We start from the raw sequence: 15,527 nt of genomic DNA, 5'->3' as shown, positions 1-15,527 counted from the left end.
ATCTATAATGCAAAGTTCGGCTTTAAGTGCAGTTAAATAATTAGCACTAATTAATTCGGTTCGATAACTAGCACAACTCATTTGCATTCAACCTAAGCTTTCGAAAGGTATATGACTCGATGCTATAATGCAAAGGGTGGTTTTGATTGCATATAGCTCACTAACGCAAATATGGATCGCTAATTCAGAGCATTTGGACTCAGCCTAAGCTTTTCAACGGTATATGACGTGATCGTCTAGATCGAAGTTTGGTTTTATACAAAATTAACTAATTAACGCAGATTAATGAGGATCGCTAACTACCACAGTGCCCTTACACTTGGCCTAAGCTTCCGTCCCGTAGTTGGTCAAAATAAGTGTATAATTAACCAATGATCCAAACTCAAGGTTTATCACGTGACATATACTATGCTTAGCCAAGCTAGCTTGAAAGTAGCGAAATAGACTCAGCGGCTGCTTTGACTTTCTCTGATCTTAAAGTTCAAGGCACCAGCCTGGGTCGTTTTCTCGTTTTGCGATGTTTTACCGCGGTGATTGAGTTCACGCTCAAAAAGAAATACAAAGTCAGAGGCAGTACTAGATCGAGCGCAGACCTGGCCCAAAAACGCGCGCTTCACTGACTGCTGTGGCCGGCCGGCGAGCGCCAAGGAGAAAAAGCGTGTCGTGCGCAGAGCTCGCAGCCGCCGCACCACCTTAGCCGCGCGAGGAGAATTGAGGAGGAAAGCGCGGCGCGGAGGAGAGTGTCGCTACTTTCAAATTATCAAGGGGTTTTGGTGGATGGATGTTAAGAGCGTTACCTTTGAAACAGGGTGGAGACAGTCGTCACCATGCACAGTTGGTTGTATTGCAGCGCTACCGTTGATAGATTTGCTGTCTATAAAAACGAGCATCCTGAACAGCGCGCAAACGGGCTCGTTGGAATAGGCGAAAATTTTTCAAAAGTAGCCAGAAAGTAGCCAAGTAGCCAACCTAAATTTTTTGTTGCCAGGCGGCTCAGAAAGTAGCCAATTTGGCGTAAAGTAGCCATATCTGGCAACCCTGCCCTAAAGTCGTCTCCCCGCGGCTCGGGCACGCCGAGCAGACGCCGTCAGCCAGCTCCACCAATGCGGTGACGCCTTATCGTCACGTGCACCCCGAAAGCCAATGGGATTGCAAATTTCACGTTTTTTTTTATTTTGCTATTTTTTATGCGACCAATGGGCGAATGTGAACAGCAGAGGCGGCAATTTGAAGTCGAAAGGCGGCTCTTTCGAATGAGACCAAGATGGCTACGGTACAACACTGTAGCTACGGTGCCGCGCACAAAATGGGAGCTACGCCTCGCGGAAAATTGTTGTTTCGGGGGCCATTTTCGGCCCAGATTCGGGCGATATCGATTATATAAATTGGCATTGTTACTAAAGTACCAATCCTAGAGATGAAAAACTTAGCAGATAGGTAGATAAAGAGCTACTGATTTCGCAAATCCCATTTTTTAAGAAGTGATTTTTTCGCAATTTTTTGGTCTCAAAGACCCGATGGGAGGGTGGTGTTAAAGAAATTTTGCTTCCTTCAAAGCTCTGGTGTATTATTTTGCTGCAATGGCGTAAGCGGACCATTTGTCAGCAGTTGGCGATTTTTTTCACTGCTCGGAAACGCCTACCTTTGTGTTTGATAAACGGTTAAGGTGTCTTGTGTACCATGGCGCGTTAGATGATTGATATACTTTCCTTAGGGGAATGTATGCTTTTATTATGTGTAACGCTTCACCTTTGAAAGATGCCCATAGGTCATGGACTGATGCATTAGGATTTAATAAGATGCTGTCGAGAAAAGAAGAAAGATCGGCATTGATAGCAGCAAAGTTTGCTCTATTATAATCTCTGTTAAGCTTCAGGCGTGCAAGATGCCGGGCTAGTTGGTACTGCATAATGAAATAAAACAGCGCTAGGAACGGGACGAAACACGAAGGAAAAGAAAGGTTATAGATTTTTTAAGTATTAAACATGACTGCAACCTAAACGCCTTCTCGGTGGACATCAAAGATTTGTATTATTCTTTACCGCACAGAGAACTGCTGTCTTGCATTGAGGAATCTATCGACACCTTCGGAGCCGTAAATTTTCAGAACGAAGTAGACCTTTCTATTGGTGATTTTCTACGACTTGTGAACTTTTATCTGAATTCTTCCTATGTTATTTCAGGTGAATATATACAGAAACAAGGTGTTTGCGTAGCACCTATTCTAAGCGAACTCTTCCTTGCTAGATACGATAGGTTGTTGAATGACAGGATACGAGCGTAGTAAAAAATTTTCGTTACGTGGATGACTATCTCGTCCTTTTAAATTGCGGCCACGAAGCAGTTAACCCAATGGTATTCGAAATTCTTTCCATGTTTGGCCAATGTATTCCTCTGGTTTTGACGCATGAAACGCCGCATGAATGCTCAATCATATTTCTGGACTTGCGACTGCATTTCTCTAACGAGCATACCTGCTATCAGCCCAGGGGTAAGAAACCTCTTCTGCCTTTTATGTCTGCCCATACAAAACTCGTTAAGAGAGGGATAGTAAGACATTGTTTTCAAAATGCGCTTCAGAAGTCCTGTGAACATCATTTGCAGGATAGTTTTAGCAACCAGGTCGAGCACCTGTCGGATATTCCCTGAACGCTCTGTGGCCGGTTCCGCTGCCAAGAAACAAGGACCGAGCACAGAAGAGGGGTCGTAATGCCCTACATTCACGAGGTCAGCCACCGCCTCAAAAAAGTTCAGGGGATGACGTCGTCTTTTCAGCGCCTAACAAGCTTCCTCTGATCGCCCGTGGGTGTGGGCTGAACTCGTCCCCTGCAAAACCGGCGTGGTCTACTCTCTGCCCGTATCCTGTGGGAAGAGATACATTGGCCAGACTCAACATTAGGCTTCAAGAGCACAGGAACAATGTAAACATTATTGCCTCGCCATGCACTGCAAAAAGTGTAAACGTAACGATGATGATCCGGACGAAACCTGTTACCCAGATTTCAGTAGCTGCACAATTCTTGCTAGAAGACGGGATAGGGAAATCGCAGAAGCGTTCGAAATCCACAGCGGAACAATGTGTGAGTACACCCTCCCTGTGCTTGTCGCAAAAAGAATTGGAATTTCTGAAAAGCAGGGTAAATGTTTAATCTTTTTCATAAATGCCCCGCCGCTTTTGTTAATCACTTTGTGCCGCGATTTTAGTCCCGTGTTTTTACCGTTATATTTTAACGCTTTTACTTGCATTTTTTGGCTATCTGTTTTTATTTTCCGACCCGTGGTTTTTATCGTTTTTGCTCTTGGACGTGACTACACTGTTTCGGTGATTGTGCAGGATCGCCTTGGCACCTGTCCTGCATGGAAATAAAATTTCAGTTGTTAGTGGTTGTGTTTCTTCGTGTTTCGTCCCGTTCCTTGCGCTGTTTTATTTCATTAAGTTTCAGGCGCTTGTTCCTTTTAGAGGCTGGTACGGAAACAAAAATGTAACTCGTCATGATCACTGAGGATTACTGGTGATGTAATATCAGGTGATGACGTCAGTATCAAATCGGCTTTGCAAGCGGACAAGAATGAGTCCATTGAATCGAAGGGAAGTTGAAATCGCCCAGAAGGAAAACTGGTGTACCGGGTAATCGTACCAGTACTTGGTTGTGGCTGTTATGAAGATCTTCGCAAAAACAGCTGTTTGAGTCTTGCGGACGGTAACAAACTCCAAAAACGATCTTTCTAAAACTAATATTTAAGCACCACACCATTTCTAATTTGGTTGATATATTCAAAAGAGCACAATGAATACAATCGTTCACGGCAATGAGGACACCACCACCTTTTCTCTCATTTCGGTCACAACGATACACACTGAAAAAGTTCACTGTTTGCAATTTTAGTAGATAACCAAGTTTCAGTTAATAAGATTATATCAGCATCTGTGTCATTAATTAAAGCGATCAGACTTTATTTCTTTATTCTTTTCATAATAAGCATAATACCATGTAGAATTTCATTAAAACAGCATTTATTTGCAAAATAAAAATGTTTAAATACAACACATTTGCTAATATATAAATTATAATAACACTGAAAACTCAACCTTCCAGTCTTTACTTTGACTGTTTACTAAAACTTTATATCATGCAAGCATTATGCAACTTACATTACAATTTTATGAAATTATTTTCATCTTCGGTGCTATGTATGGATGGTTTCGCATCTAGCGCTGAAAGACGGTTTTGCTGTTGCAGGCGAGTTGCTGTAATGTTAGCCTTGAAGAAACTTCTATGTGATCAGTTTTTTTTTTTGCTATTCTTGTGCAGGGCTTGGGAAAAATTCGGACTAAAATGGACAAAAGTAGCTACAATGCCGCAATGCATGTCATATGCTTGTCGAACGTTTGCTGAGCGACAGTGTTTTTTATATCCGTTCACGCGTGTAGTACGTTGACGGCATGCCGCTGCAGCATCTACCTTCTGTGTTCTTTAATTTCTGGGCTGCACTAACCACGAAACTCGCGAGCGACAGCGCGAAACCAGGCAAAAGCCACCCGCCGCCGCTGAAGCAGACGCGGAGCGAACAGTGAGCAGGTCGCGCCCCTTGCGGTGGCGGAGAGCGTAACTCAAGGAGAAAAGTTCCCATTGTTCCCGCGGCGATTGAGGAGGCCGTAAGAAAGAGTGCGCGCTCTCTCTATGCTCTCTCCCTCGAGACCGGCCGTGCCTCGGAAAACCGGCGCGCGCAGCCAGTCCGCTTGAGCGAAGCCATTTTGATACAGCGCAAGTTGCGTACAAATATTTCTAGTTCACTGTACGCACAAAGAAAACAGTTTTAAACCAAGCCCAAGATGGCGGCGATCGCTGCAACGCTCGCGGTGCACGCGGGAGTTTCGAAATTCTTTTCGGAGGGGGCTGACGTGGCGTTTTGGACGCCGATTTTATCGCATTTCCTGACCCAATTCAGCGTTAATAATTTGAGTGTAGGTGCTAGAAAGGATAAACGTTCCGAAAATGTGTTTTCGCGAAACCGATTTTGGAGCGGCCCGTTTCACATGATGCGATTTTTGTCCTGCGACGCGGCGGGTCTTTGTGCGACTGACCAATGAGGAGCGGCGCAACGTCATGTGACGGGCTGGTATCGAGAGCCCACCCCTATTTTCACCTGTTTCATTGCGCGCAGCAACGCGCTACTGAAACACTGCCCGGAGTTATCGCTAAGAATCTAAAAATACACCTGAATATATAAATCACTCTGCGTACGCATTTTCTGCAAAGCATCAAACGACGCTGAGGGTATCTTTAACTGATTCGCACACGGGTTCGCTGCTGAAAGCGCTGTGCGAAATCGCACTGCGGCGTCACCGACTGCACCGAAAATTTTCGCTGCAGTCGCAGCATGTGAAACGGGCCTAAGACTCGCAATTAACTATACGGCTGTTATCTTTAAGAATTTTCGCTACTGCAAATCTTTAACTAATTTTATTTTCCACCTGATTGCGCACTTATCAACAATCTAAAAGTTTGCAACTTAGATGCAGTTTCCTTTAATGGCCGTGGGCAGAGAAGCGCGCTCTCCCTCGAGACCAGCCGTGACCTAGGGTGCCTCGCATCGAGGCACCCTATATACACCTGAATTTTGACCAATCAAAACTGCCGTTTTTTGATACAAGAGGCCTATAAGAAATTTCGCAACTATTAGTATCTGAGAGCTCTGCTGAGGCTAGCATCAGTGTGCCTTTAATTTTCAGTAAACTTACGACATTTTTACCTGCCACTAACACTTTTAACAGCGTTTCACTATTGTAAATTGGAGAATATAATTAATTAGCTTTTTGTTTGGAATTATTCGTCTATGTTTATTATGATCAGCAGCTACATTTTTGAATCTCTTCACTAGTCAGGGAATTTGACCTGAAATAATCGGGGAAAACCTGGAAAAGTCAGGGATTTTGAAAATAGTGGTTTGCTAGACACCCTGACCATGAAATGCAGCATGGTGGCGCTTAAATAGGAAAATATCCCCACTCTCTCCACACATAAAAATAAAATATATAAACTCTGTACATCAGCTTGGACATTTCCATTTCGTCAAAAATAATGCTTTTTCTCCTTCGCCATTCGATTGCAGAACATCGCGTAGCACATGCCGATGGTGCGAACATCTCTACACTCACCCTTAGAATGCAGAACATCGCCTGGAACCATGCATGAGGCGAAGATATCAAGCAGTGTGATTTGAAACCTCTGTCGTGCTCGAAGTGAGGGTTCAGTTACCCAGCAAGGCAGAAGTATGCTGTACAAATATTTCCGTATAGCGAAAAATGAGGTCTTTTTCCTGCTCGCAGACAATAAATGAGACAAAAAACAGGAAAGCGACGCGCCGAACCTTAAAGAGCATACGACAGCCTCTGTCAAGAACGTACATCAGGGCTGTGTGCAAATTCAAGTCTGAAAGAGGTTCGCAATTTCCTTGCTCCTCCTGAGGATTGCGACGATGAGGCTTCAGGCACGCCGTCTACGACCGATGGACAGATGCAAGAAAAGCTCTGCAAGATGCGGCCCCTCCGGCACAGCTGTTAAGGCGCTCTGTGCACAAGGAAGCGGGATCGAAGCGGAGTGGCGTCCGTGTGCTCTACTATCGGTACTCTACTATCGATCATATCCATACCATCAACCAGGTGCCCAGAATATAACCAGCACTTATACATAGCAGTCATTGATTACGAAAAAGCGTTTGACTCAGTTGAAACCTCGGCGGTGATGCAGGCATTGCGAAATCAGGGGGTAGACGAGCCGTACGTGAAAGTGCTGGAAGATTTATATAGTGGCTGCACAGCAACCATAGTTCTGCATAAAGAAAGTAACAAAATTCTCATAAAGAAAGGAGTTAGGCAAGGAGACACAATCTCCCCAGTACTATTCACAGCTTGTTTAGAGGAAGTATTCAGAGACTTGGAATGGGAGCAGTTAGGGATAAGGGTAGATGAAGAATACCTCAGTAATCTGCGATTTGCTGATGATATTGCCTTGCTAAGCAACTCGGGGGATGAACTGCAAATAATGATTGATGACCTAGACAGGAAAAGTAGAAAGGTAGGCTTGAAAATCAATATACAGAAGACTAAGGTAATGTTCAACAGCCTCGGGAAAGAACAGCAGTTTGCATTAGGTAGCGAAGTACTGGAAGTAGTAAGCGAATATGTCTACATCGGACAGGTAGTAACCGCAGATCCGGGCCATGAAAAAGAAATAAGAAGATTGGGATGGAGCGCATCTGGCAAGTACTCGCAGATTATGACTAGCAGCTTAACGGTATCGCTCAAGAGGAAAGTATACAACAGTTGCATCTTACCTGTACTCACCTGCGGGGCTGAAACGTGGAGGCTAACCAAGAGAGTTCTGTTTAAGTTGAGGACAACCCAGAGGGCTATGGAACAAAAAATGGTAGGGGTAACATTAAGAGATAGGAAGCGTGCATAGTGGGTCAGAGAAATAACTCAAGTTACCGACATTCTAGCGGAAATTAAGAAGAAATGGACATGGGCAGGACATGTAGTGCGAAGAGAGGATAACCGATGATCGCTTATGGTAACAAACTGGATTCCAAGGGAAGGAAAGCGTAGCAGGGGGCGGCAGAAAGTTAGGTGGGCGGATGAGGTTAAGAAGTTCGCAGGGGTCAAGTGGGTGCAGCTAGCACAGAACCGGGTTAAGTGGAGAAATATGGGAGAGGCCTTCCCTAAAGTAGGTATAGTCCGGGTGATGATGATGATGGTTGAAAACTCGTGTTACATGGCTTATCAACATTGGTGAGGTGCAGTACCCTGTCTCTAAATGTTGCGTGTAACTGTGCTCCAGAAAACTCTCCGCTACTAGAGGCAAGGCTGTTTCCATGCCTCTTGACGATACGCCTCTTCGGGCTTCCACCTCGCCAGACCTCAGTGAGGCGCCTGGTAGCGACGCAGGTGATTGTCTCGCGGGATGTTTGGTGCTGCATATCCCGCCCGTTTTCAGACCAGGCGTCATGCAATATCATTGAAGAAGGTGCGCGAACCTGTCCTTCGGGTGGAACATCAGTCATTACGCCGCTTGCCTGTACCATAGGGTGACACGGATGCCTTTCAGCCGCTTCTCACAGACCCCCGATGGGGGGCACTGGTTGATTGCCCTAAACGCCCCCACGCGGCTCTGGTGATCCCTTACTGACGGTGTCCCCCAAAAGTACTCGGGCATCCGCCGGGCTGAGAAAGGGGTATAATAGATTCTCCTTTCAGTCGGGGCTGAGCAGGGCGGCTTCAGACCAACTCAACGACAGCAAGATTTAACCCACATGCTACGGTTAAGTGCTGCAAGGTGCACTATATGCTTTGGCTGTGCGACGGCGCCGAGCTATCTGTGCATGAGAATGTCCGGTTAACCAGCTCAGACCCTGAGGAGCATCTGATGCTGGTGGACGACGCAGCGAATGGCCAGGACCCACGACCTCCTGTGCTTTTCAACGATAACATAACAGTCGATTCATACTCCTAATGGCTCCGCATCTCACTTGCCTAAATCTACTTTATCAGACGCGAACTGCCATACAACCACCACATATTCGAATACTCTGGCCACGACACTGTGAGGCGGCTACCCTGACAATACACATGGACATTCACATGACAACCAGTCACCTCCAGCGCAGGTACCCATCCGCCTTATTCCTGAGAGAGCGGCCGCTCCTCCTTCTGAGTGCCGTCCATTGCTTTGGTCACAACTCGTTGCTCACTTGGCCCACGTTTGGGCGATGTGGGTCCCAACTCGTCTGCTTAAGCCGACGTCCCGGACTAGAGTGAATCAGTAATATTTTCCACCTTTTATTCCGCACCTTTTGGTGTGAATGGCCTCAGGGGTGAGCGCAAAAAGTCGATGCAGGCATTTTACTCGCGATACAGCGGCGCTTGTGATTAACTTATGAAAGATGCCTTCACCGCGCAGTGGCTCTCTGCGGTTCGTGCGCGCGGACGACCACTGGTCCCTACATTCGCTGGCCTGCCTGCTGGCGGCGCTGGCTGATTACGCGCTGCGGGGCACCTGCTGCGTCGCCCTGCTCGACCAAGTGCGCTGCCCGACGCTCGGGTCGCGGCTTGCCCACTTCCGAGGTGAGTACTGCACATGATAGCCTAATTAGGTTAAGCGCTAAACTGGAATTGCAGTGTTGTTTTTAAGTGACGCGAAGTGAGTACCCAAACGTATGCTTCCTGCGCAGCGCTAGCCAACGAGCGGCATTTGTGGACGGCGCTTGAGCATTGGCCGCGCGAGGCCGCCCTGTGGACACTGGCCGGCTGCCGGTTGGCGTCCGGGGGCCGATGGCGCGCCGCACTGCGACTGCTGCTGCACGCCGCCAAGCTGGAGGGGGGCGGCTTGGCTCTCTGGAACGCAGCAGCTTGCCTGGGCGCCCTTGGCCTGCGGCAGGCGCAGGAGCGCGCACTAGTACGTCTGGCCACCGACCGGGAGATGGCAGTGGATGCGGCCAGGGTACTAAGCGGGCTGGGCATGCACGCGGAAGCAGCGCGTGCTTACGGCGCCCTCGTGCAGAGCGGCAGGCCGCTGCTGCGCGCCGAGTGGGCGCTGAGCCTTCTGCGCGCGGGACAGGCGCAGGCTTCCTTGCAGGCGTGCGGCAAGGAAGGAGGAGGTCCTCGGCTCGCCTTCTGCCGTGGGTCGGCGATGGCGGCTCTAGGAGACAACGGCGCAGCGCTCCAGCAGTTCCGCAGGTAAAGGTCCTCTTTATTGAGGCGTCGCCTGTTGCGGTCCGGTCAAGCTTGAGAATCTCGTGCGAAGCCTACAAGCACTCGATACTTGCCTTCGCGTACCCATGCTGCGGTTTCACTCTAGACGAGGGTACAGCGACCTTCGTCTGAGAACTGAACCAGCGTGCACCCGCATTCAGTACACCGATTACTGATTGAGGCTGTGATATGCACTGAAACGTAAGCAGCTTCTGGTTCCTACTTTGAGGCTCCAGCTTTGGCTTAGCAACAGTATTTCGAGATATAACAAGAACCGTGCAGTATTACGTCGCCGTTTCGCGCTTTGCGCCCTGTCTACTTAGAGGGTTGCAGTATTTGCTGTCCGCCATGTTGACCATCGTGCGCGGAACGGGACACATATTCGCTTTGCATTCTGTAGGGGGGGGGGGGGGGGTGTCAAACCGTTTGCTAATTTTTTTCTCTGCCTGCCCCATCATTATCTACGATGGAAAAATAAAGATAATTGCGATTTTCTGCAGGGGACTGGCGATGACTCCTGCGGCTGGCGAAGAGGGTGAGTGACAATGTGTAGTTCAATGCAAATCCTCACTTTTACTTGTAAATTAATTTTGCGACCTCGATCCACTATTAATCATCGCATAATGCCCTGTGTGGCGTCGCGCTCAATTGATGTAGCTATCATTGCACTGGTCAAGCAGGTTCCTCCAAAATAGGGCTCTGGAAGAACCTTCCTTCGCACCTGGAATTTTTTTTTTCGAAAAGTTTGTCACGAGGCATAAGTTGAGAAAGGGGGAATGGGATGCAGAAGATAGAAAGTTAAAAGGAGGAGAAGTCCAGTTGCGCTTAGGTATTCGCAGAGATGCAGGAGTTAAACTGCATATAGCTGGTGGGCAGCAGTCTCTCCACTGACCTGCGCAATGGCCCTTTAATCAGTTGCCGCTTTACACACAATTGTGCTACCTTTATTGTTTCTGCAGGCGGCGACTGGCTTCGCTCGCAGCTGCTGGTGAACATAGCGGTGCTCCGGGCTCCCCAAGAGGAGGAGGCTTCGCGGCGGCAGCTGTCGCGGGCCCTGGCCATCTGTCCCGGTGGGTGACCGCGGGGTTTGAGGCCGCGCCTGACCCCCGCTCTCTGTGCAGAGAACATGGACGCGGCCTACAACCTGAGCCTCCTGTTGCTGGCCGCCGGCCGGACTGAGGCCGCCCGGAGCGTCTGGCACGGGTTCCGGCCAGGCGGCAGCAGCAGCGTAGGCGCAGCGCAGGCGGCCTGGCTCGAGGCACGGCTGTTGGCCGCAAAGTGGTGCGCTTCCTGATTTATGCGTTCTGCGCTTCAGTGGGTAGGCACTGCTGTCGGGGTGCCATGGGACTGCGTACGCGGCAGTCCCAGGTTGTGGCAAACTGAACCGTCTGGCTCAACGCGGCATTCACACGACCGCTGCCGCATCCGGCGAGTGCGAAGAGCACGTAGAAGAGGCGTTCAGAGGTGAGGTTTCCGGGCGCCAGGAAGGCGGCGTCCTGGATGCCCTGGGCGCGCACTGTGGACACGTAGCGGGCGAACAGTGCCCGCGAGGGCTCCAGGGAGAGGCGCGCCACCAGGCCCCCGGCCGGCTGCAGGCAGCGCTCGAGCTGAGCCGCCTGCATGCTGGTGTTGAGCGACCAGTGGTACCTGGCCGCCGGGTGGGCCCTCTCGTGCAGCGCCTCGAGCAGGGCCTGCGCCAGCCGGGGTCCTTGGGCGGGCAGCTGTGCGGCCAGCCAGGCGTCTCCGCCGCGCGTGCTGCCGTTGACGAGCGCGGCCGGCACGAACACTCGCAGCGCGTCCGCGTCCAGCCCCGCGTGCACGTCCAGCGCCGACCAGGGCCACGGCGCGCTCAAGGGCGCATCCAGCAGCTCGCCCGAGGAGCCCAACTGGGCCGCCAGCCGGCGCTCGCTCAGCCTGCAGAATTAGTGAAGCAGACTTGGATTATGTTTTTGCAGCCTTACAAGGCACGTCAGCGTTTGTATAATATTGGAATATGGTGGGAAGTTCGACTCCTCTCGCATCGCGGGGAGATAGCTTGAATATACCAGAGTGAGTATCGGCGCATTTGGGCTGCAGAATTGTTATCGTCGCCGTACTTGCGCGTGAAGTCCCGGTATGTCTGCAGCACGTTTCCGCGCGTCACTTCAGGAAAGAGTGCGTCGTAGGCCTCGCGCAGCGTCGAGTTCCCGATCCAGACCGGGTAGAAAACCTGCGAAAGTTGAATCACCTCGTTCTTATTTCGCACTTTTGTATGTGCGTTATTTAGCAGGTTGCTCAATCTCGTCTACAGTGAATTACTATTTATACGCACAGCGTTTGCCATCGCCGCCTTTTCTTTTTCGGACTCTAGCATTATGCCTATAATCGACGAGGTAGCCTTTTGTGACCTGTATGAGGTGAGGCTTGTCACCCTACTCAGTGGGTTACTCCGTCCTTTTAAGGCGAGAGCCTTTGTAGGCTCGATGCGTTGGCAGAAAGTGGCCGCTAGACATCTGAAAATGGCCGTATGAAGACAGATTAAAAGAAAATGACTGATAGTGAATAATAGAGATTGGTAGAGGATATAATGACTAATAATGACTACTAAATGACTTGTAATGGCACATATGTCTAACCACGACTTGTAACGACTACAATTGATTAATATGACAAAGTGTTTAGTAATGACAGATGACCTACTAATGACTCGTAACGGCCAATGTATAATGACTTGTAACGACTACAGTTGATTAAAAATGACTAGAATGCTTAGTAATGACTAAAAATAATACTACCACTACTAATGGACCCTCACCGCTCACCTCTTAAGAGATATTTTAGGCCCTGTAATTTTTGACTTGCAGTTGAACTATTACTTCCCTGACCTGTCCCCCTTCTTCCTAGTCCCCCAACTACAGCCTTGACCAATAAACGTTCATTCATTTTCGGCGTCTTTGACTCCAGCGGCGCATATTGAGTGAAATTTCTGTACGGTGCTGAATTGCGTTGGCCTATATGCAAGATTCGGCCTGAACAGCATACGCCACGAGTTTCTTGCAAGTATAACCAATGATTCACTCCATCGAGTAAGGAAAAGTATTGACAAAAGCTGGGTAGGCTGGGGTAGCTCTCGCAACTGCTATAGGGGGGGGGGGGTAGTGTGGTCTTCTGATGGTTTTTTTTTTTCAGTGCTGTTTAGTTTGCCTTTCTGTGCATCAGTTATTCGACGCTTTTTTAGGCAGTGCATGCTGAATCTCTTCTCTGTCGCAGATGTGTGCTGCCGCGTTCATCACGTTCATGGAGCTTTGAAGCGGACTGTGGCTTCATCGAGACCGGCCTTCCAACCTCACTTTTTGTTGCAATTTCTTGACGAATACAGCGTTTTTCTTTTTGCATCTGACCTCACGTTCATGCTTCGCAATAACACTGCGGCTCAAGCTATTAACAACGGAGCTGCACCTGTACGTCTAGCGCGGCCAGCAGCGTGCGCGCGTTGCGGCGGTCGGCTTCGGCGAGCCACCCGAAGGCGCCCAGCGACTCGTTGACGGCTGCCGCCAAGTCCCGGGCGAGCCGCAGGCCGGCCAGCCGATCCAGCTGCGTTGCGCGGGCCAGCGCGTACGCCATCAGCTCTGGCGCAACGCGCTCGGCGAGCCGGACGCAACGGCGCCAGCGGGGCCAGCCATACCGGCGGCGGCCCGTGATCTGTAGCATTCGCGCCGCCGTCAGCGGCCGGGCTTCCTCGGTGAGCAGCGGTGACACGTGCACCAACGCTCGGTAACCCAAGTAGTTGAGCAGGTCCCGGTTTCGCGTCGAGTGCAGCAGCGCCTTGAGGGCGCGCACGAAGCGCTCGCAGCGCACCAGCAGCGGCGTACGCTCCTGCAGCCGCACCAGGTCGCCCACCGCGAGCGCCAGGAAAGGGGCGAACGACGCGTAGCTGCGCAGGGTGCTAAGGCGGGCCGCGCGCCTTCCGGTCACGATCTGCGCCAGCCGCGAGGAGAAATCCCCCACGCGCTCGGCCAGCTCTACGTATCGGCCCGGCGTGTACTGCTTGAAGGCGGCATCGAGCGCGTGCGACTCCTGGGTCAACAGCTGCGGCTCGTCTAGCGCCACGAGCGGCTGCGACGCGTTGCGCGGATGCGGCGCCACGGCTACGCCGAGCAGCGGCGCCAGGGCCAGGTGGCGAAAGAGTAGCGCGGCCGCCTTCCACACGTCGCCGCGGCTCTGCGTATCTGAGCGGAAAGGCCAGCCGTACAGGCCCAGGTCGCGCAACAGGGCACGCAGCTGCAGCCTGGACGCCTGCGGCAACGGGCTGCGGAGGCACTCCTCGAGAAGGCCCTCGACGCGCCACACCTCCGGCTTGAGCTTGCTCGAAAGCGACAGGTACAGCTCGCGCTCCAGCTGCTCGGCCAGCAGGGCGTCGGCCGGCGCTTGCCGCCAGCTGGAGCAAGCGAATGCTTCGAAGTCCGCGCATGGGTCCACTGTCCAGTTGAGGGCCGAGAGCACCGCGTCACTGCGCTCCTGGCAAAAGCGCGTCAGGCACCTGCGACGGCGACTGGCTAGTTCCGGAGCGGCCTCTTCGGGCCGCAGCTTGAGGGCGCGCCGGCGACCCAGCGGTGTGCCGAAGTACATCTCCCGCCGCGACGAGCTCGTGGTGGTCGCCTCCGTCTGCTCGGCGGCAACAGGAGCCTGTGGAGCGACGAGCAGCGGCGCCTGTAGCTCCGTCGTTGTCAAGGCGAGCATCGAGGCACGTGACGTGTGTTGTTTGGCGAACTCCTCGTGACTGTACCAGACGTAGTAGGCGCTGATGGCCCCGCTGCAGAGGAGCACGAACGCGGCCACGGCGAAGGCGAAGAGCGTACCCGAACGGCCATGACGGGGTGTCTCTGTTGGAGCCTGCTGCTGGCGTGGCAGCGTCTCGGACGGCCTGCGCCTCGAGGTAGCCACCAGCCTGGGCCCGGCGCTCCGCAAGCTGTCGCTGCTTGCGGCGGGGTGTTGCCACGGCGCTTCGCGGGGGACGCAGCACTCGCGCAGGCACCGGGGCTGGCTGGTGGAAGCCGAGCGCCGCGAACTCGCCGCGTCCCCTGCCAGCAGCAGGGAGCGTTTGGCGCGGCTCTTGGGGGACGACGCCTGACCGAGAGAAGTGGGCTCTCCCGCGAAGCTGTGGCGTGCTCTGTGGTCATTATGCTGCTTGGCCGATGGCATCTGCCCCCGTCACGGCGTCAGCCATCCCCGACTGCGGCGGCCATGCGCTCCTCGCCGGTCTCCGGCGGCTGCGTTGTATGCCTTTCAGTTCACCGCTCGAGGTGGCGTTGGATTGGATTGGATTGGTACTGAGGCTTCCCTTTTTTACCAGGTGGACCAGACAGATCCTAGCCAAGTCAATTCCCTACTGTGACGGTCTCCCGCCCTGGCGCAACGCCACCAACACTATTTATCTAGTATGCCTTATCCAGTTCTCAAGGCGTCGTTTGGTTGTCTCCACAGCCCTCTCATCCCGCTGCGCAGCGATAACGATGATGCTGTGGATGCCTCCATGTGCCTGCTGAGGCTCAGATGATCGGCCTGATTTACGCATTGTTTCTTTCTACTGCAATGAATGCGACTTACAGCAGCTCAAGCTACAGCCAGAAGTCGACGAAGTGGAGCCATGGTTGACAAAGATGGATAGATTGCTCTTGAAAGACCCTGGCAAAGGATTTCATGTTGAAAACATTCGGCCGATAGCTTTTACTTCGAATCTAGTAAAATTAATAGAAAGAATTGTGCATGGCCGCCTCTCAAAGCATATTTCAGAGGT

The 15,527-nt window shown here is 51.5% G+C and overlaps 2 protein-coding genes across 2 annotated transcripts in view; one reads left to right on the top strand and one right to left on the bottom strand.

Annotated features, from left to right (window-relative positions):
• The window catches only part of LOC146207098 (uncharacterized), a 44,522-nt gene extending 33,506 nt beyond the window's left edge, over nt 1-11,016 (top strand). Inside the window, exons 4-7 of the mRNA XM_084599219.1 lie at nt 8,961-9,124; nt 9,232-9,736; nt 10,252-10,286; nt 10,711-11,016. Of these exons, the coding sequence (XP_084455345.1) occupies nt 8,961-9,124; nt 9,232-9,736; nt 10,252-10,286; nt 10,711-10,829 (823 nt within the window). The 3' untranslated portion in view covers nt 10,830-11,016. The remainder of the gene's footprint in view (nt 1-8,960; nt 9,125-9,231; nt 9,737-10,251; nt 10,287-10,710) is intronic.
• Nucleotides 11,017-11,046: 30 nt separating this feature from the next.
• Nucleotides 11,047-14,932, bottom strand: LOC146207097 (endothelin-converting enzyme 1-like). Its single transcript, XM_084576233.1, has 3 exons — nt 13,190-14,932; nt 11,848-11,960; nt 11,047-11,665 (listed from the first exon to the last, which is right to left on the bottom strand). The coding sequence occupies exons 1-3, from the start codon at nt 14,930-14,932 to the stop codon at nt 11,047-11,049; spliced, it is 2,475 nt and encodes an 824-aa protein (XP_084432359.1).
• Nucleotides 14,933-15,527: the final 595 nt, after the last annotated feature.

This window comes from Amblyomma maculatum, chromosome 1 (genome assembly GCF_055883805.1).
Source record: "Amblyomma maculatum isolate TAMU_Amacu chromosome 1, ASM5588380v1, whole genome shotgun sequence".
Classification (NCBI taxonomy): domain Eukaryota; kingdom Metazoa; phylum Arthropoda; class Arachnida; order Ixodida; family Ixodidae; genus Amblyomma; species Amblyomma maculatum.
Note: the sequence above shows the minus strand (reverse complement) of the source record. Positions and strands in the feature narration are given on the sequence as shown.

Bases quoted from the DNA above. Each gene is read 5' to 3' on its own strand.
- LOC146207097 (XM_084576233.1), bottom strand. From the start codon at position 14,932: ATGCCATCGGCCAAGCAGCATAATGACCACAGAGCACGCCACAGCTTC. The intron at 11,961-13,189 runs GTGCAGCTCCGT...CAACTTTCGCAG, and splicing joins TGGCCGCGCTAGACGTACAG to GTTTTCTACCCGGTCTGGAT. The intron at 11,666-11,847 runs GTACGGCGACGA...CTAATTCTGCAG, and splicing joins TACCGGGACTTCACGCGCAA to GCTGAGCGAGCGCCGGCTGG.